Source organism: Misgurnus anguillicaudatus, chromosome 5 (genome assembly GCF_027580225.2).
Source record: "Misgurnus anguillicaudatus chromosome 5, ASM2758022v2, whole genome shotgun sequence".
NCBI classification, from domain to species: domain Eukaryota; kingdom Metazoa; phylum Chordata; class Actinopteri; order Cypriniformes; family Cobitidae; genus Misgurnus; species Misgurnus anguillicaudatus.
Window position 1 is genome coordinate 39083072 of NC_073341.2, and position 21050 is coordinate 39104121.

The following is a 21050-nucleotide window of genomic DNA, read 5'->3' on the forward strand; positions in this document are numbered from 1 at the left end:
GCCTTGCTTCGGTATCGATTCAATAATAAGTAAATACACAAGCAATTAAGTACCTGAGTATATTTTTAAATAATGTGTGTAGTAGTACTAATGTTTGATCACGTTGATGGTGCAGGCTTGAAAGAAGTGCTGCTGTTTGCCATCTTTGATCTTTCTGTTTTTGTATTTTTGGAACAACACACTTTGTGTTGTTTTAACACATCTTGTGTTGTCCCTTTTATTTTTTATGAACTTAAATGACACTTAATGTGTTAAAAACAACACATAATGTGTTAAATAGTTTAACACAAAGCAATGTGTTAAAATTAACACATTCAGGGTGTGTTAATTTTAACACATTGCTTTGTGTTCAAACTATTTAACACATTATGTGTTGTTTTTAACACATTATGTGTCATTTCATGTTGATTTTGAGTTCAAATAAATAAAAAGGACAACACAAGATGTGTAAAAATAACACAAAGTGTGTTGTTCTAAAAATAATACAGAGATGTGTTAAATTAAGGACAACACACTAGGTGTGTTGTCCTTAACTAGACACAAGATGTGTTAATTTAACACATTCGTTTTAAGAGTGTAGGTGCACTTTAAATGGCACAAATGCAACTATGGGAATTATGTTGTGAAGAAAGCAGCCAATATCAATCAAAATTGTTTTTAGTGCTGAGCAAAGATTAATCGCGATTAATTGCATACAAAATAAAAGAGATTTATTTGCATAATATATGTGTGTGTGTGCTGTGTGTAATTATTATGTATATTTAACCAAACACACATACATATTTTCATGTCTAAATTGTTTTATTTTATATATAATTTTTATTTATTTATACATCATATAGAATATATAAAAATATAAATAAATATATATACACAGGCAAATGTTTCTTAAATACATACATGAATATATGTGTATATATGCAAAACTCATATATTATGCAAAAAATCACTTTTATTTTGTATGCGATTAATCGCGATTAATCTCTGCCCAGCATTAATTAATTTATGTTATTTGTACATCTATATTTAACTCTTTCCCTGCCATTAACGAGTTAACTCGCCAATTAAGAGAAAACGCTTCCTTGCCAATGACGAGTTTTTACGGCAATTCATATTTCCACTATTATCCACCAGGTGGCGGACTTACCCAACTTATAAAACCCGGAAGCAACCACTAACGTCAAACAGTTCAAACTCTGTGTATGTTTTGATTATCACTCTGAATCGGATTTCTATCAGAAGTCTTTCACAAAAATGCAATTATCTCTGCTTTTTGCTAAACATTTTTGATGAAACTTACCCATATTTGAGAGGACAGAACAAATAAATGTAGGGTGAAACTTTTTTTTTTTAAGCACATGGTTTGTTTTTGTATGTGATATATTGTACATTTATATATTTAAAAAATAACATTTTCTGTAATTCATTTATAGTGTAGACCAGCCATTCCCAAACTGTGGTCCGCGGACCACTAGCGGTCCGTGAGGGTACTGCAGGTAGTCCGTGTAAAGGCAAAATAAAATATAAAATAATATATTATATTAAGAGAAAAATATATTTTTAAGAATATGTTTTAAGAATCTGTTGTACTGATGTGATGACCAGTTGTAGTTTTAGTGCTAGTAAGCCTATTTAGAGGTGCAGATTAATTCAGGACTTTGTGTAGACATATTTTATGATGAGTATGAGGTGGTCCGCGAAAATTCTTGATTACAAATAGTGGTCCACACAAACAAAAAGTTTGAAAACCCCTGATGTAGACACCATTTAAGTAAAATTAGCAGAATTGTGACCCTGTCTGACCTAAAGTAAATATTTTATGATTTACATAAAATACATTTTTTTCTACATTACCTCATCCTACATAATGTAAACATTCTTTGAAAATATAACCTTGATTTCTTTAATATTGACTGTGAAAGGTGACGTCAAAGACTGAAATGAATGTGAAATTATTATTATTTGGTCCATTTAAAAAAATACTTGAAAATATGTTGGCAACTTGCCATTGCCATTTCTCTGGGTCACTTATCTAACGCACTTTTTTCAGGTCATTAGTGGAGGTCTTCATCACCCAATTTGGGTGTGACACCTAAAATGTCCAGGATTGAGATACGTTAAGTTAAAGTCTCATTTGTAAAGGTTGACAGAAATATGGGGATAAATGAGTGGTTTTGCCGAGAACTCCCATCCTGTTCTCTGCTGTATCTCTCCTCCTGTGCTTGACTTAATTTGACTAAAACCCCTCTAATCCTCACAGATAATCTGTCAAATGGTTTGTTCATTCATCCATCTACCTGTTGTAAGTCTGTGCCCGCAGCCCACCAGCATGCCAAGACCTCGCACAGCTTCTGTGCATTAAAAATAGCTGCTCCAGTTTGTTGCTGATAAATGAATCATTGGGTCAAGCATATATGACGGCAACCATCCAAATGATGTAATAGTTGCACAGACAATTTACTACTTCTGGATTTATTCTGTCCAAGCTTGAGTTCCTAAAAGTATAAATTACTCAGGGTTCCCATGAGTCCTTGAAATCCTTAAAAGTTTGTGTATCTGGGGAAAAAATTCAAGGCACTGGGAAGTTTTTGAAAATATACAAATATAGATACAGGTCATTGAAAGTGCTTGAATCTATTTTATGCAAGAAGTTTTATGAAATAAATCCATATTAATCCCTGTGTAGTGTAGGATAATATCATAAAAATTCTAGACTTTTAAACACACGTGTTAAACTGTTCACTTTAAATGCTTATATCTTCTGTATGCGAATGTTGATTCATACCAAAATGCTTTTTTGCATAGTTGTGATTGACACATGAAAACGTCTCGGGTTATGTATGTAACTGTTGTTTCCTGAGAAGGGAACGAGACGCTGCGTCTCTCTTGTCATACTTCCTGCATTCCTGTAACGCCGTCTTTGGCAATATTTTAGATAGTGATATACTTCCTGACTCCCGCGTCACCCTGTCTTTATCATTAAGCCTCATCATTGGTTGAATTTGATATACACATTCAGATGCACTTACCCCTGGAGGCGTCCCCAAAGTGTCAGTGACGCAGCGCGAGTTCCCTCGAAAGGGAACTGTAACAATGTATCTTAAAAGTAACACGATGTAACCTTGCTCTCACTTGAAATGCGTCCCCCTTTTGTCCTTGAATTTGAGGGTATTGGACCTGGAAAGTCCTTGAAAGGTTCTTGAATTTGAAGTTAACTAAGGTGTGTGAACCCTGACTACTACCATAAGCTGTATGATCAAACAGAAAAGTCGTTGCTGGTGAAACAGGTTGACCAAAGATTTCTTAATTCTAGTTCATGTTTACCAGCATCTGAAACACAATGCATTTGACATTGCTCAAATCTTTTCTTGTTGCCTTCTAGATCCCTCAGATCAGTTATGCCTCCACAGCTCCTGAGTTAAGTGACAACAACCGCTACGACTTTTTTTCACGAGTCGTACCGCCGGACTCATACCAGGCCCAAGCTATGGTGGACATCGTGAAGGCGTTGGGCTGGAATTACGTATCCACATTGGCATCGGAGGGAACTTATGGTGAAAGCGGAGTGGATGCCTTCGTTCAGATCTCTCGCGAGGCAGGTACAGTAACTCTACAGTCAGCAAGCTTTGAATTCTGATGTGCTACAGATGCGAAGCGGGGTGGTGAAAAATTAAGCGTCACAGCATACAGTTTGCTAATGATATAGATCCAAATTAGACGTTTCATTAATATACTATCTCTCAAAAAGTTGGGGAGAAGAGCGAGACTAGGACAGCTGCATGCATTTATACCCATCTGCTGCCAGAAATTCATGCCGGTCATTAATATAAATAGAAAGTAAGTCACATCGGGAGAGAGAAAAATTTCAGAATCAATGTCTGTCTCTGTGTCTGACAAAGGAGGTCTGTGCATCGCCCAATCTTTGAAGATCCCGAGAGAGCCCAAACCAGGAGAGTTTGACAAGATCATTAAGAGATTAATGGAGACCCCCAACGCCCGAGGGGTCATCATTTTTGCCCATGAGGATGACATCAAGTAAGTCAATAGCCTAATGTATGTTTGGTCGCTAATAGGAAGGGTCTGAATAAATACAATTTACGTTTTATCAGCAACATCTGTGGCATGTATTGTGTTTACGAGGGAAGTCTAACAGGTAAACCTAAAGCACTGTGATATATATGTTTAAAAATATCTATATCAATACTATTGACCATGTGTGTTGGCACAATAATGGTGTGAAATAGTATATGGGCTAAAAAGGGAAAACAGTCAGTGTTTAATGCATTAGCAGTGCATTAGAGCAGGGTTTCATAAATGGGTTCTTGCGGAGGGTTTGTAAGTTAATAAAAAAGTTTAGCAATTACAATTAAATCATGAAATGTAAATAAATGATTTTAAAATAAAAAAGTTTAAATAAAACACTTAGCAAAGCTAAATATTTTATTTGTTTCATCTGAATGTCACGTGACCATTATCAGTGTTCGAATAATGTCAAAGATAAGCCCCCTAGCTAGGGTCGCCTTGATTTCACAAAGTAAGATGTGATCCTGTATCAACGTTTTAATCAAAGAAACCCCAAATTACCCTTAAAGGGACACTCCACTTAAAAAAGAGGCTCATTTTCCAGCTCCTCTAGAGTTAAACATTAGATTTTTACCGTTTTGGAATCCATTCAGCTGATCTCCGGGTCTGGCGCTAGCACTTTTAGCATAGCTTAGCATAATTCATTGAATCTGATTAGACCATTAGCATTGCGCTTAAAATAACCAAAGAGTTTTGATATTTTTCCTATTTAAAACTTGACTCTTCTGTAGTTACATCGTGTACTAAGACAGACGGAAAATTTAAAGTTGTGATTTTCTAGGCCGATATGGCTGGGAACTATACTCTCATTCTGGTGTAATAATCAAGGACTTTGCTGCCGTAACATGGCTGCAGGAGGCGCAATGATATTACGCAACAGCCGAAAATAGTCCCCTTGGTAAATTTCATTAGTAGAGGACTATTTTCGGGCACTGCATCATATCATTGCATATTTTCGAAAAAAAAGTGATGTGTCCTTTTAACTCAAACCTTAACCACTTTAGCCCTTAAATTAGCGTGAAATAATAGTTTGAGAAGAATTTTTTAAAAGCCCATAAAGATAATAGCAAAATATAATAAATAAAGATAATAACTAAAGATTCTTCTGGTGAAAATAATCCATACACAGAGACATTGACTCATCTGTCAATTCCTCCAGAAAACAGCATGAGAGTTTACATTTATTTCAGACAGAAATGTTTTCAATATGTTTATTGCAAAATTGGGACAAGTAATGGACAGTGTTGCTTTGTGGCAGCGCAGCACAAGATTTGTAATTCATCTAGTATTTTAATTTTAGTAAAAATCAGGGGACTCCCTAATTTATATTTTTGTGCTTTATAGGGGGTCCTTCAATGCTTATAGGAGGTCTGGGACCACCCCAGGCCCCCCCTCAATTTGAACACTGACCATTACACAACATTGCAATATATCAGAAAACTGAGAACTCATGCAAAATGGACAGATATACATTTAAAATATCATGATAAAAACATTAAAACGTTTAAAATGTTTTTGAAGTTAAACATGCTATTACATTATTGAAATATTTACTGAAAATCTTACGGGGTACTTCAAGTAAATAATTTGGAGTCAAAGGCTGACAAAAAAAGTTGAAAAAAGGTTAGGGGATCGATCCCAGGAAACAACTAAAAAAGAAATATAAAGATTGATTGCACAAGTCGCTTCAGATAAAAGTGTCTGCTAAATGCATAAATGTATATATGAAAGTATTCCCACGCCAAAATGCAGACTTTTTTAGCATAATGTTCATGTGTTCTTAAACAGACAAAGCCACAGTGTTTACGCTAATAACAGTCTCTGCAAGTATTTTAACATTCAATAAGTATTACCTTTAAATGATCTAGAGATTTAGTCGTGTAACAGCTGCGTTATGGGTTCGTATCAATTCCTTTTCATTGTTGTATTTGTGTGTCTGGAACGCTCTGTTCATTCCATCTGTGGCTGTGCCGTAAACAGACAGATTTGATGATGGTTCAGTGGCATCGAGGGCAAATGTGGATTATTTGATGTGATTGAGCTCACTTTTATTCTTGATAATATTTAGGGGTGATTTTACATAAGAATAGATCAAATGCAAAATACAACAGCGGATAATGCAAAGTGCATGCAGTGAATGGAGAGCAAGCATCTGGGTGTAGACCAACGGTCAGAATGAATGTAATTGGAGGTAACAGCGTTTGATGTGTTGATAAAACAATATGGGATATTTCTCTTTTGATATGCAATGCATCACACATGCTCTGTTTGCATATAAATGAAACTGGCTGTTGCCCAACAAACCTGAAATTGAACGACGGCCGCACTCTCAAACCAAAGTTTCAGATTTGAACCCAATTAAAAGGCTTTTAAGATCTCATAGGAGAAGATTTTTCACTGTCACAAACAACTTTGTTCTTCATAAAACATTTATTCAAGAAGCCAGATGTTCAACTAGTTTACAACTGAAGTGCAATATGTCATGGGTTCAATCCCAGTGAGCGTACATACTGATAAAAATTGTATAGATTGAATGCACTGTAAGTCACTTTGGATAAAAGTGTTTGCCAAATGCATAAATGTAAATTTATGTGGTCATCAATACATTGATTTCTACTGATCTTGTAATATGAAGATTTACAGGATACTATGAGTAGTGATGCACCGATATTTAATTTCCCACCAATACTGATACCTGATTATTCAGACTGATATCTACTGATGCAGATGACTTCTCTTCCAAGGGGCGCAATTTCAAAATATGTGTTCGGTGCGTCATGTGAACCTATGCATCATGTGTCTTGTGAAAATAAGTGCCTGCTGCACACGCGGCGAAAGGGTTTAATGATAAAAGAGATGCTCACATTCACAAAATACTCGCAAGACACTTACTTAAAGATGCAATTTGTATAATCCGTGCCACTAGAGGGCGCCAGATCAAATCAATAACAATGACGTAGATTAATGATGCTCTGAAGCAGCGTGGACTGATGGGATTTGTTGTCTTTAACTCAAACGCTGATGGCCATCAATCAGACGGGAATGAGAAATCATGTTACACATGAGGTAAAGTGATCAAGTTTTATAAATGTTGCGTTTGATACATCGGTTTTTTTTTCATTATGTAAGGTTTCATGTAATGTTCAAAACGCAATTGTTAGTTGTTACAGTATTAGTCCAATACGATGGTTTGTTAACACAGCACAGAATTAAGTGTTCAGATGAACAAATAAAAAAGCGAGTGGCCCGACAGACGCTATTACTTCCACATTTGTCCACGACACTGTTGTCATGTGGTTTTTACATCAGTAAAGGCGGTAACAAAGGGTAACGTAGATATTGACGTCATTTACAGGCAACTGCACTGCCCCGTGTCACTGTTTAGGGCAGCAATTTTCTCTTAATTTACAAGTAGTTGAAAACATTATAGATATTGTTAGTAATCAGCCGGAAAAAATATATAACACTGGACTAGTGGTTTTTGGATATTTTACTTTAAATATCTTACAAATTGTACCTTTAACACTAAACTCTGATTACACATGCGATTAATCGAGTATCTGGCAAAAGTGAGCGTCACTTTTATCATAAACCCCTTGAAAGCGTCTGCAGCAGGCATGTATTTTGACATAATACCTGATGCACATATAGGTTCACATGACGAGCCACACACACGATGGGCTGAATAGGTTTTGACGAGCTTCACATCGTGCACCCTCGAAAATAAAGTCACTGGACACCACTTTCAAGGAATATCGAGGTTTTATACCACGGGTCTGTTGAATGCTGCATTCTGATTGGCTGAGAAATGTTCTATGGGTGTTGATTATTTTTCTGTAAACCGCACACCTAATTTTTCAAATGTCTTAAAAATAGGCACCAGAGCAATGTTTGTGGTAACGGTGGTATAAGCGGAATAATTGACTCCGGTCCTTTGAATTATTTGAAAATAATGCACACCTGCGGTGTAACAGCACTCCGCTTCGCGTCGTGCCGCATTACCACCTTGGTGTGCATTATTTTCTTATAATTCAATGACCCGTCGTCAATTATTCCTTACGTAAACCGCACACCTAACTTGTCAAATGTCTTAAAAATAGGCACCAGAGCAATGTTTGTGGTAACGGTGGTATAAGAGGAATAATTGACTCCGGTCCTTTGAATTATTTAAAAAAAATGCACTCCGCTTCGCGTCGTGCCTCATTACCACCTTGGTGTGCATTATTTTCTTATAATTCAATGGCCCGTCGTCAATTATTCCTTACTTAAACAGTCAAGGTTTCAAAACCACTAAAATGTTCTGTGGTACCGGCTCCAAGATATGAGCTGTGTTTATACAAAATTTATTAAATCATTAAGTCATGCAACTGATTTGATGTTTACATTTAATATACATTACGAAAATATTATATATTTTTTTGAAAGCATATTATAATTTAAATGCTTTATTTTTACCTGGCATTGGTGTATAATACTTAAGTATTTTAGTTACATTTTCCAAGCATCTGTGCTTTATCAGAGTGTTTGTCTTGGGAAAAAATTTACTTTTCTTTACTAAAAAATGTTCACTACATTCTAAAGCATAAAATCATACTGTGTATTCATTATATATTGCATATTAAAATTGATTTAATGCCTAATTACATAAAAATTGTGTACTTTTACTTTCTTGAGTAAAAGTACAAAAATAAATTTACTTAAGTAAAAGTACAAAAAATTACTAGATGTTTAATGTACTTAAATATTAAATATAAACCAAAAACTTGAAATTATGAAATGTAGTGGAGTAAAAATTATGATAATATGTTTTGGAATGTTTGTTTTCCAAAGAAAAATACGAATAATTGAAAATGTACTTTTATGTAGAAAGTAAAAATACTTAAGTACTATATAAGTCTGGTTGCAATGGCAATACCGCAACACTGTGAAACCGTGATATTTTTGCTAAAGGTTATCATACCGCCAGAATCTTATATCGGCCCATGCCTAGACACCACTGGTGGTTATATTACTTGCATTAACTAAATTCTGAAGATTACATTTTTTGAATGTTATTCATTCATTTAATGACCATTTATATTGAACATTAAACTAGTGATGCTAAATGTTTTATATATTGAATATTTTTGTCATGAGCAGAGGATTCTTTGACTTATGATCATTTCTTTGAAATCAGAGCCTTGTGTCATTTGTGAAGACCTGTCCGTCGTATATGAATAACTAAAAACTTTGAAAAAAGGGATTTGCCTTCATCTACAGTAATTGTTTGAACTGGAAGTTCATCATTTTAAGATTTTGACATTTTCTGTAGCTGTGATTATTTATTTATATTATATTTTTGGTGCTGCTCAAGGTGTTACCTGTCACATGGAAGTGATAAAAATGCCTTGTAAATGTCACGATAGATGTGCTATAGTGCAAAATCTGTCTAAATAAATTTACCTTATCAGATGAAATTTTCAAATGTGACATGAATGATAAATGTAGATATGGATATGATAAAAAAAAAACAGATGGGGAATTGCATTGTGCAGTTTATTTTTATCTTTGTGGACAATGAATCTTAAAGGGAGAGTTAACTTAAAATTAAAATTTACTCACCCTCGTGTTGTTACAAACCTGTATAAATGTTTTTGTTCGGCTGAACACATTTGCAGGAAACAGAAGCACCATCGACTTCCATAGTAGGAAAAAATCCTACTATGCAAGTCATTGGTTCTCAAAAATGGTTTGGATACAAACATTGCTCAAAATATCTTTCTTTGTGTTCAGCAGAACAAAGAAATTATACAGATCTGTAACAACATAAGGGTGAATAAATGATGACAGAATCACGTAACTGGGCATGCACATAAAAGTGTAAAATAACTGTAAAAATAAGGTAATAGCTTACCTTTGCGCATTTATGCAGCCTAGGGGCGTGCGATATTGACAAAAATTCATGCTTTGCCGGCAACTACAACACACACTATTTTTGAACCTATAAAAATGTGTTTGGGAAAGTCTTATATTGTTCTAGTTTCTTCCTACAACATATTCATATGATTAATAGGTTAATGTTGATGTTATAAACCAAACAGAAAGGTCTTTATGATTTAAAAAGGAAGCATTCAAGTGAACAGTACTAAACAGTAGCGAACTTGAATTAAAAATAAATTTCACCAAATGCAAACTTCAATCAAACATAATAAGAGTTGAAGTATAGCTTTAGCCTACAGAAATGCTTATTGCTTTAATGTCGGGAGTTCCTCTTCAGCCATTTCACGCTGTTATATTTATAATAGTTCATTGTTCACAGTTCATATTTATGATCTTATAGTCCATTTAAAAAATTTTCACACAAACACCAAACACCAAATAACTTATCTTTCCTTACCTGTCGCTGTTCAGTGTGCAATTAATTAATAAAAATAATTATGAGGTTAATTTTTAAAAGTGTGCGAGGTCCGTGCACGTCCTCCGCTAGCAACATAGAAATAGCAAAAAGCACAATCGGCTAACCGAGCATTAAATATTAATATGACGTTGATTTTATTGTTTTTATTCATTTATATTCACAAAACTTATCAGAAAATATCGATTAAAATTAAGAGACAAATTATATGAAACGAAATTCTTTTTAAAGTAGCCAACAAAACTTAAATTAAACTCGAAAATAATGTCTGATGCATTACAATTCTCCCTTCATATTGGCCTTTACAGCGCCCTATGTGGCGTTTAAAATTACAGTCTATCTTTCGTAATAAGCTAACTAAATTTAAACAAAACATAAACAACATTACAACAATATTCAAACATAAATATAAAACAGACATTATCAATAAGGAGACAAGTTAAAACAATCTGATATAGCGTTTATAATAGCTGGTTGGTAGATGTTTACTATTTTTGGCAAAACCTCCGTTGCAAACCTCACTTGAATAAAAATAATTTTTACTTTAAAAATGATGCGCTGTCACGTTAACATCAGCTGTTCGTTTACATAAGACTCCGTCTACGTTCATTTACACTGCAGTGCAACGTCTGAGTTCTCAAACTAAAACAGGTTTACGACAGCGTTTACGAACGACTCCGTTTAAGAGGATCGAAAACGCTGGCGTAGTGTAAATGAAAGGCATAAACGTGGCAAAAGTAATGCGTTTTAAAAGGTAAGCATTAATGTAAACATACCCCAAGACAAAATGTTGATTGAAGTCACTTCCCAGCAATTCATTTCCTAATAGCCGTCCAAACACAGCTCAGATGTCTAGACTTAAACAAGGCAAAATTTGGGCTGTCAGTGAATATTTAATAGATGTCTATTCATAAATAAATTAAATATATAAACAAAAACCAAACACGTTGAATATCAGACATCTTACAAGTTATTTTGGCAAAAACAACATGTAACCAAAATCAAGTTTATTTTGGTAACACTGTAAAAAACGCAGCATGAAGTTAAAACAACTCGGTTTTGCAAGTCAATTTACCCTACTGTTTGAAGTTTTGGCTAAAAGCTATCAAAGAAAACTATTATAAAATGCTTCACATGTCTGTTTTAGTTTCTGCAGTGATTTTAAAACTAAAATATCAACAGGGAAATGTCATTTCTGTGTTTTTTTTTCTTATAACGTGATTTGACATTATCCATGTTTGACACAATGCTTTTATCAATAAAAGCCACAGCAGGTAACACACAGTTATCAGCATCTATATTCAGGAGTGATGCTTCTGTATTTGCTCTCTCAGACTCTCTCTAATCCATATGGTTTGTGCTGACAAGCTTATTGACGGGCTTATGATGAATTCTTCTGCGTAGATAAAGTTTTCCTCATTAAAGCTGTCCTACAAACATGAGCTGTCTCTCGCGCTGCGTGTACTGTCAGCGATGCGGCTGAAGTCAAATGCATAACTGAATAAAATTAATTCACAAAAACTTAGTTAAGTGTCACTCTAACTAAAACATTTTGATATATTGTTTTAGCAAAACTTAATTGCTTTATCATTCGTTATTTAAAAGCGAAGTTACTTTATTCACATTACAGTCAAGATGTTAAACACTGAATGATGGCTGATATGTAAATATGGATTGACATGTTTTAATATTTGTGATGCCACAACTGGTATGATTTCTGATGTTTCTTCGCTTAAGGCTGAGTTTAGGCTGGTCAGGATGGAGCTTTGCTTTGTTAAAGTCTACATAAGATTTTGTCCTTTGTTTCAAAAGAGCCATTAATATCATAAACTAATATGACTTTGCGTTAAGTTTGATTTGGCCATTTTTGTCCAGGCAGGTTCTGGAGGCAGCAAAGAAGTCCAATTTGACCGGTCACTTTAAGTTCGTAGGATCAGATAGTTGGGGAGCGAAGAGTTCTCCAATCCTGGACCAAGAGGAAGTCGCCGAGGGTGCCGTCACAATTCTGCCCAAAAGAGCATCGGTTGAAGGTATGAAACTTACTGTGTGTCCTAAAGATTGTGTGTAGCTACTCATTCTGTTAAAGGACACGCCCACATTCTCCCAATAAGTGACAAAATAACGCAAACATTTTCCTATTTATGTGTTGTGATTTGTATAACACATAAAGATCACAACACATGAATAGGAAAATGTTGGCGTTATTTTGTCACTTATTGGGAGCAGTATGCTAGCTGGAGCCATTCACTTCCAGTCTTTGTGCTAAGCTAAGCTAGCGGGGGCTGCGTCAGACAGAGTTACAGCACGCACAGAGATGAGAAAGGTATGTATGGACTTATCTAACTCTGGGGGATACGGTGAATAAGCTAAATTCCCAAAATGTGGGCGTGTTCCTTTAAGACCTGAATTCACTCAACACTTTCCTGCATAATATTTTTGTGCCAAAAGTCTCCTTATTCTCCCCAACCTACAACACGTAACCACCCTGGCATTGTCTTTTAAACAACATTCAACCCAGCAAGCAATTTTATGTTTAAAAGACATTTAATAGGGCTCCGTCCAAACACATCCCAGATGTCTAGGTTAAAACAAGGCATTTTTGGGCTGTCAGTAAAAAATGTAGACATCTAACAATAGCCCAAAAATAAAGAAATAAATGAAACCAAACACGTAATCACTATTGACTGATGGAATATCATACATCTCATACATCCCAAATTATTTCATTAGTACATGTAACCCAAATTCAAGACTTGTAAAATTCGAGGTTATTTTGTCTAGAAGTGGGTTACTTATAGCTGGACACAGGGTTGCCAAGTCCACGTTTTTCCGGCAGAATAGGGCTACTTTAATACTCTGCCGTGGGCTGTTTTTCGTGACCGCAAGTTGAAGTGACTCCAATAATATGATATTCAGTCCCAGGAATGCGAATTTAAGCAGATGAACTCTTTGAAAGGCGAAAATTGGGCGGGTTTTGCTGTGAAAACCTGGCAACCCTGATATTTGGTCTATAGTTAACCTTAGCCCTATTCGGACGGTAATTGTTTTTCATGAGTATGTCTGTAAAAATACATTTGCATACCTCCTCCGTGATAAAACTCATGCAGATAAATTTGTGGTGGATGTGTGAGTTTATATTCAAAACACCTGGAAATGCGTGGCAGGTGTGGTTAATTACATGATCATTCACATGACCCGGATACTTGATTATATGTATATGGAATACTGTTGTGTAATTGAATACATTTTAAATTTGTATTTTTACTTGTTGCTGCTAATAATACACATTTTGAAAGTTGTCGTGATTTTCTTCTCTTTATTTATATCAGCTCCCACTTGCTGTAGAAGAGCAATAAAAGATTGTGCCCTACTTCTCATCATTTCAGTTATGAAGATGTTTAAAATGCTCGCAAAGAAAATCGCTTGACACAGACATGAATAAACGTGAACTGCGTGCACCATATGGTGCTTTTTAGTGGTCTTAAAGGAAGTGCAGAATGACTTTTGCATTGATCCCCTTTCATAAACTCCGAGATCTGGATTCAGATGGCAATTAAATTACCACACGACCTTGGTGTTTGTCAAAAAACAGTAGGTAATTCAGCCGGTGGACGAAGAAACACACTGACATTCTGGATTCAGAAAGCAATAAAAATCACTGACTACCCCTGTAAATGATGAAAATCTCTTATGTCCCCACGAAAAACAATTACCGTCCGAATAGGGCTCTAGACAATGAAATGATGGCTATTGCTTGCTGTGAACACTAATTTAGTGTTTAAAGGCGGAGTGCAAGATATCTGAAAAACTTTGGAAAAGAGAGTCAGGCTGACTACCAAAACACAATTGTAGCCAATCAGCAGTAAGGAGGCGTGTCGTCTAATCGACATCATTTCCTGGGTTGCGTATGTGTGGGGTGGGTTTAGGTGATTTCAAATGTCAACATTGGCTTTCAGAGATCATGCACCCCGCCTTTAAGTTATTTTTATTCTGATTTACACTCATCTAAAGGATTACTAGGAACACCATACTAATACTGTGTTTGACCCCTTTCGCCTTTAGAACTGCCTTAATTCTACGTGGCATTGATTCAACAAGGTGCTAAATGAAAGCATTCTTTAGAAATGTTGGCCCATATTGATAGGATAGCATCTTGCAGTTGATGGAGATTTGTGGGATGCACATCCAGGGCACGAAGCTCCAGTTCCACCACATCCCAAAGATGCTCTATTGGGGTTGAGATCTGGTGACTGTGGGGGCCATTTTAGTACAGGGAACTCATTGTCATGTTCAAGAAACCAATTTGAAATAATTCGAGCTTTGTGACATAGTGCATTATCCTGCTGGAAGTAGCCATCAGAGGATGGGCATCAAGGGATGGACATGGTCAGAAACAATGCTCAGGTAGGCTGTGGCATTTAAAGGATGCCCAAGTGACACTAAGGGGCCTAAAGTGTGCCAAGAAAACATCCCCCACACCATTACATCACCACCAGCAGCATGCACAGTGGTAACAAAGCATGATGGATCCATGTTCTCATTCTGTTTACGCCAAATTCTGACTCTTCCATCTGAATGTCTCAACAAAAATTCTCGAGACTCATCAGACCAGGCAACATTTTTCCAGTCTTCAACTGTATCCAATTTTGGTGAGCTCATGCAAATTGTAGCCTCTTTTTTCTATTTGTAGTGGAGATGAGTGGTTGCGTGTTGCGGCTTCACAAATGCTTTGCTGCATACCTCAGTTGTAACGTGTGATTATTTCAGTCAAAGTTGCTCTTCTATCAGCTTGAATCAGTCGGCTCATTCTCCTCTGATCGCTAGCATCAAAAGGCATCTTCGCCCACAGGACTGCTGCATATTTGTTGTTTTTCCCTTTTCACACCATTCTTTGTAAACCCTAGAAATGGTTGTGCGTGAAAATCCCAGTAACTGAGCAGATTGTGAAATACTCAGACCGGCCCGTCTGGCCCCAACAACCATTTCACGCTCAAAATTGCAAAAATCACCTTTCTTTCCCATTCTGACATTCAGTTTGTAGTTCAGCAGATTGTCTTGTCCAGGACCACACCCCTAAATGCATTGAAGCAACTGCCATGTGATTGGTTGATTAGATAATTGCATTAATGAGAAATTGAACAGGTGTTCCTAATAATCCTTTAGGTGAGTGTAAAAGTTATCATAAATTCTAGGATTGGGTATTGGGTACAAAAAGAAAACGGACTACATGTGCAAATAAACAGGACTATCATTTTTAGTGCATTTCTATTTCTGTTTAGGATTTGATCAGTATTTTACTACTCGATCCCTGGAGAACAACCGCAGAAATATCTGGTTTGCTGAATTCTGGGAAGACGACTTCAGGTGCAAACTTACACGACCGGGGATCAAGATTGACCCAGAGAAGAAAAAATGCACAGGTAGAAGCAACATGAATCAAAACTGAATTCTTCAGCTTTAAGTTGCTAGTATTCAAGAATACAAGAGGACTTAACATTAACATGTTAACAACCATATCTACTAAAAACATGTGAGAATATCCAATCAAAACATTTGAATTTCTTTTATCTGTATAACCTTTCACCTTCAGTCATTCTCTCTCTTCCAGGAGAGGAACGGATCAGTCGCGATTCCCATTACGAGCAGGAAGGAAAGGTCCAGTTTGTAATTGATGCAGTGTATGCTATGGCTCATGCTTTGCACAACATGCACCAGGATTTGTGCCCGGGAGCCACGGGCGTCTGTGATAAGATGGATCCAGTGGAAGGTCGCATGCTGCTCAAATACATCCGCTCTGTAAACTTCAACGGTGAGTCAACATCACAGTGGCATGAGCGATGGCATCAGACTCCAGTTAAAAATCTACATAGGTTTTGCTTTTGTCTGATGTATGATAAGTGTGTAGTGGTGTTCAGTGTTGTACATATTGACATGGATCACCCAATATGTACATATTCAATAGACCAGCATATCCAAATTATTTTTATTCTGCCATTGTTTACTGTACTTCTCCTTATGTTGTTTGAAAGCAGTATGGCATTATTGCTTCTGGAGAAATGTTGAAACAATTTAACATGTTCTTGTCTGTAATGAGTGATGTTTAATGCGTTTTCATGCATTCTGACATATTAACACAGTTAAGGAGTTTTAATCCTCATGATAAACAAATGCAAAGTGTCAAAAACTTGTTGAGCATCTGCAATATGCATTATTTTGATGCAAAACAAACACATGAATGGAGTATTTTTGGAATGAACTCATGCTTCCTCTTTCCTACAAGTTTCGGAAAGTTTTTTTTTAACATGGGTACCCGTTACATATCATTGACCCCCATATTCCTTTTATGGGCACTTCCTCTGGAAAAGCCTACCCACATGTCAAATAAGAGTGAGAGCGAACGAGGATGTACACTTTTGTACCTAAAGAGTACAAATTAGTACCACAAAGCAACATACTGGTACGTCAAAGGTACATATCTGTACCTAAATGGTACATATTGGGACCTGTTTGAAGGGTATTGTCCCAGTGTCAGCTTTTGTAACTTTATTTTAGACAGTGTACTCATGCAAACCTCTAGCAAATACATTTGTTCAAAAGTTTTCAAGCATTCCATCAACGCTCCAATCGGACCGTCATTCTGAAGTCATTTTGTTGAGCGTTTGCCTGCAGGGAATCGTCTGCAATATGCATTATTTTGATGCAAAACAAACACATGAACAGAGTATTTCTGGGCTGAACTCATGCTTCCTCTTTCCTACAAGTTTCGGAAAGTTTTTTTTCGAACATGGGTACCCGTTACATATCAGTGACCCCCATATTCCTTTTATGGGAACTTCCTCTGAAAAAGCCCACCCACATGTCAATCAGAGTGAGAGTAAAGGAGGATGTCTTTGTTTTGTTGGCAATCGGCGCGTAAGTGCATATAATGTGAACGAAACGAACATGTAGTGAATCATAAATTATTCAGAAATAGTAGGATAATGTATTGTGTGTGTCGTTGTGTGTCCCGCTGGACGCATCCGGAATCTGGTGCTTTTTTGGAAACAATCGCTAGAGCTGATCTGTCTTTTATAAATCTGATAAAAACTAAAGACTCTTCTGAGATATAAAGATTGTAATACAACTCTATAGGTACTCCAGATTAACATGAGATGAACAGATGTGGTATGTGAGCTTTAAAAAGGACAAAGCAACATAAAAAGATGATTAAAGTTATCAATACAACTATGAGCTTCCTAAATCAATATACTGTAAGTGTAAAACAACTGAGATTAAGTCTTAAAGTCATTTCGACTTTATATACAGCATGTACCAGCTATGCTCTAGTAGTTTCTTTGAGATTGTCTTTTTACATCCACTCAACAAAATGATTGCAGAATGACGGTCCGACTGGAAGCGTTGATGGGAATTCCTTCATGGAACGCATCAAAACATCTGTGCAAATCTGAATGTATTTGCTAGAGTTTTGCATGAGTACACTGTCTGAAATTAAGGTACAAAAGCTGTCACTGGGGAGGTTCCCTTTCAAAAAGTACACTTTTGTACCTAAAGAGTGCAAATTAGTACCGCAAAGCAACATACATGTATGTCAAAGGTACATATCTCTACATAAATGGTAGGGGTTTAATGTTTTTTTTTTTTTTGATTAATTATATTTTTACACAAGCAACACACACATCTGCTACAAATGAACATGTGAAGTTTGTTTCTAGTACTTACCATTCTTGGACAATTACACGAAACGTGAACAGAAGTGCAAACGTTACAACTTACCCAATAGGTGGGGTTAATTGTAACAGGCAGGGGGCAAGTTTTAACACTTGCTAAAATTAAGTTTGCCGGCAAATATTTCAATACTATTTTGTCTATATACTTGAAGTGGATATTGTTTATATATCTGTCTAAATATGTGCAAAACGCAGCACAATAATGACAAAAAAAAAAACATTTTTATATGTGACCCAGTCTGTAAAACCATACTACAGTCTCAAAATCAAATTCTGAGATAATGAGAATCAAAGTCTGATTGTAGCCATTCATTTCATTATGATTTTAATCTTTGACGTGACCTTATTCAATCAATATTAAAAATATGAACAAAAATACATTTGACACATGATTTTGGAGACGACAGGCACATTTATTTTGCTGGCAGCCAGCAATCATTCATGTCTAGCCTATTTAAAACAACGGCAAGAATAACGCTAACGTTAGCGGTTTTCATATCGTAAGTGCTGAGGGTCAAAATAAGGGACCCGCTGGGTCAAAATATTTTCAAGCAAAAAAGGTTGCTAAGAGCTCTTTCAAAACGATGCTATGTTTTAGTCAACAAGACACTGATTAATATGACATAACATTGGTTTTGGTATCTTACATACCCAACTCAGAAACCGAAAAAAAACATATGATGAAAAAATTTACTTGCATGCCACCAAAACACTCTTTTATTAATAACTCTATGGAAAAAGGGTATTGTCGTAGTGAAAGCTTTTGTACCTTAATTTCAGACAGTGTACTCATGCAAACCTCCAGAAAATACATTCACATTTGTTCAAATGTTTTCAAGCGCTCCATCAACACTCCAGTCGGACCGTCATTCTGAAATCATTTTGTTGAGCGTTTGCCTGGAGGCTATTTTCTGCAATGTGCATTATTTTGATGCAAAACAAACACATGAACGTCCTTAGTTTCACCCCAAAAGTTCTTATAAATATGTCTTCCTACACAGGATGTGCAAACAGCGGAAAGGAAAATTGTTCTTTTAAGGTCTTAGGGGGTAACTTAAGGATATTAGTTTTTAATGATGTGTTATTTAAGGGAAGTGATCTAGTACAGACTAAACTAAATATGCATAAAGTACTGTGCAAAAGTCTTAGGCCACCGTTAGATTTGTTGTTTTAGCAATCTGTATATAATTATTTCTCAGTCTCTTTATTAGAATACAACCAGAAATGTATATGCAGTATTAAAAAAAAACTGAATCAAAATATAAGCAACAAAGCTTTTGCACAATACTGTACTCAGATTAAATGGCACATGGAAAACATTTAGCTAAATGTTTACATTTAAAGTTACAGTTTACTCAGAAATTAAATTAAATTTAATCATCATTTATTCACTCTTATTATGTCATTTCAAACTAGTATGAGGCTTTTATCAGCGACACAAAAGAAGATCTTAGCTTTTCTCTTATTCGAAAATGACAAAAAAACAACATTCTTCTGAAGCTACTGTGAGGAACGGTCAGAACAAAGATCATCTTCTTTGGAATATAGTGTACTGTACAGACTGTACTTTTATTATCCTTTTAAAAGCATTATGGTCAGGGGTGCACATCACTTTTTTGACCTGGTTCTCAAAGGAGCACCTGGAGATGTTGCCTGGTACTCACACTATTCATGGCACTACTCCTGACTGGGTGATTCTCACGAAAACTTGGTTTTAAAAATGTCAAGCATGAAAACGTAAAAATTGCTTAAATTTACTTTTTTTCCCACCAGACATTGAAAAACAAAGTCTGGAGTAAATGGGAACATTCATTTAAAAACTTTTACTTATCATTTAACACTTTTTGTAACATAATTTAAAAAATTTGTCCTAAAAAATCTCATTACCGCAACAGTCAGAAAACATCAACACTGACATATTTTCAAAATGACATGACAAACCTAAAAGAACATGATTTGGAGATTCTGCACATGCATTTAAAATGAAAGTATTATGCTTCTATTAATTAAATTAACATTTAATAAGCATCTGTTGCGGTAATGATAATCAAAATGTCGTGTAAGCATTCTGACAAGACAATATTTCAAATTAACTGTGAAAAAAATGATCTTACCTGGTAGCCATCTTGAAGTAACTGGTCCATGTGCTTGGTCACTCAAAATCAAACTTTATTAAAATTCTGTATGTGTGCTTATTAACTGTTCTCAAAAAGTGTTGCGGAGGATGAGAACATCAGGCATGGAAACATCATTTTCCTAATTTTTCTTCATTATTATTATACATGAATATTCAGTAAATATTTTTTCTGTCATCTAAAGTAGTCTAGCAAAACATCCATTTATTTTTTTTCTTAATATTTTTGTGTTAATTTGATTAAATTACAACATAACGTATGTTCAAACACAGCCGGACACATTGCGGTAATGAGAATTTCAGCAGAAAATGAGATAAAATTTCCAATTATAAATTCTTATGTTGAAATCACACAGTAGAACACAAGTATTATGTTAATTCTGATGCTTTTTAATGTTACTACATTACACATTTTAAAGCTAAAATCATTAGTGCCGTGGTGTTTCAATGGTTTCGTGAGAATCACCCGACTACTCTCTTCGCCACATCTCTTTGGTTTTAGCATGGTAGACAATGGTGTAGGGGAGAGAAAGGCACAAAGTAATGTGAATATATAAAAAAATAGATCAATACTTTTTTTTTTACAAAATCAACACACACATCTCTGCTGCAAATGAACACTTACATTTTGTTTGTGGGACCTGCCGTTATCGTACAATTACACCGAAAGTGACAGGAGTGCAAACGTGACAACTTATCCCATAGGTGCGGT

General features: G+C 35.6%; 1 protein-coding gene across 1 annotated transcript in view; it reads left to right on the forward strand.

The window, feature by feature from the left end:
• grm6a (glutamate receptor, metabotropic 6a) overlaps nucleotides 1-21050 on the forward strand; it is a 78792-nt gene that overhangs the window by 39104 nt on the left and 18638 nt on the right. Inside the window, exons 3-7 of the mRNA XM_055168045.2 lie at nucleotides 3383-3599; nucleotides 3900-4035; nucleotides 12353-12507; nucleotides 15757-15897; nucleotides 16086-16286. Of these exons, the coding sequence (XP_055024020.2) occupies nucleotides 3383-3599; nucleotides 3900-4035; nucleotides 12353-12507; nucleotides 15757-15897; nucleotides 16086-16286 (850 nt within the window). The remainder of the gene's footprint in view (nucleotides 1-3382; nucleotides 3600-3899; nucleotides 4036-12352; nucleotides 12508-15756; nucleotides 15898-16085; nucleotides 16287-21050) is intronic.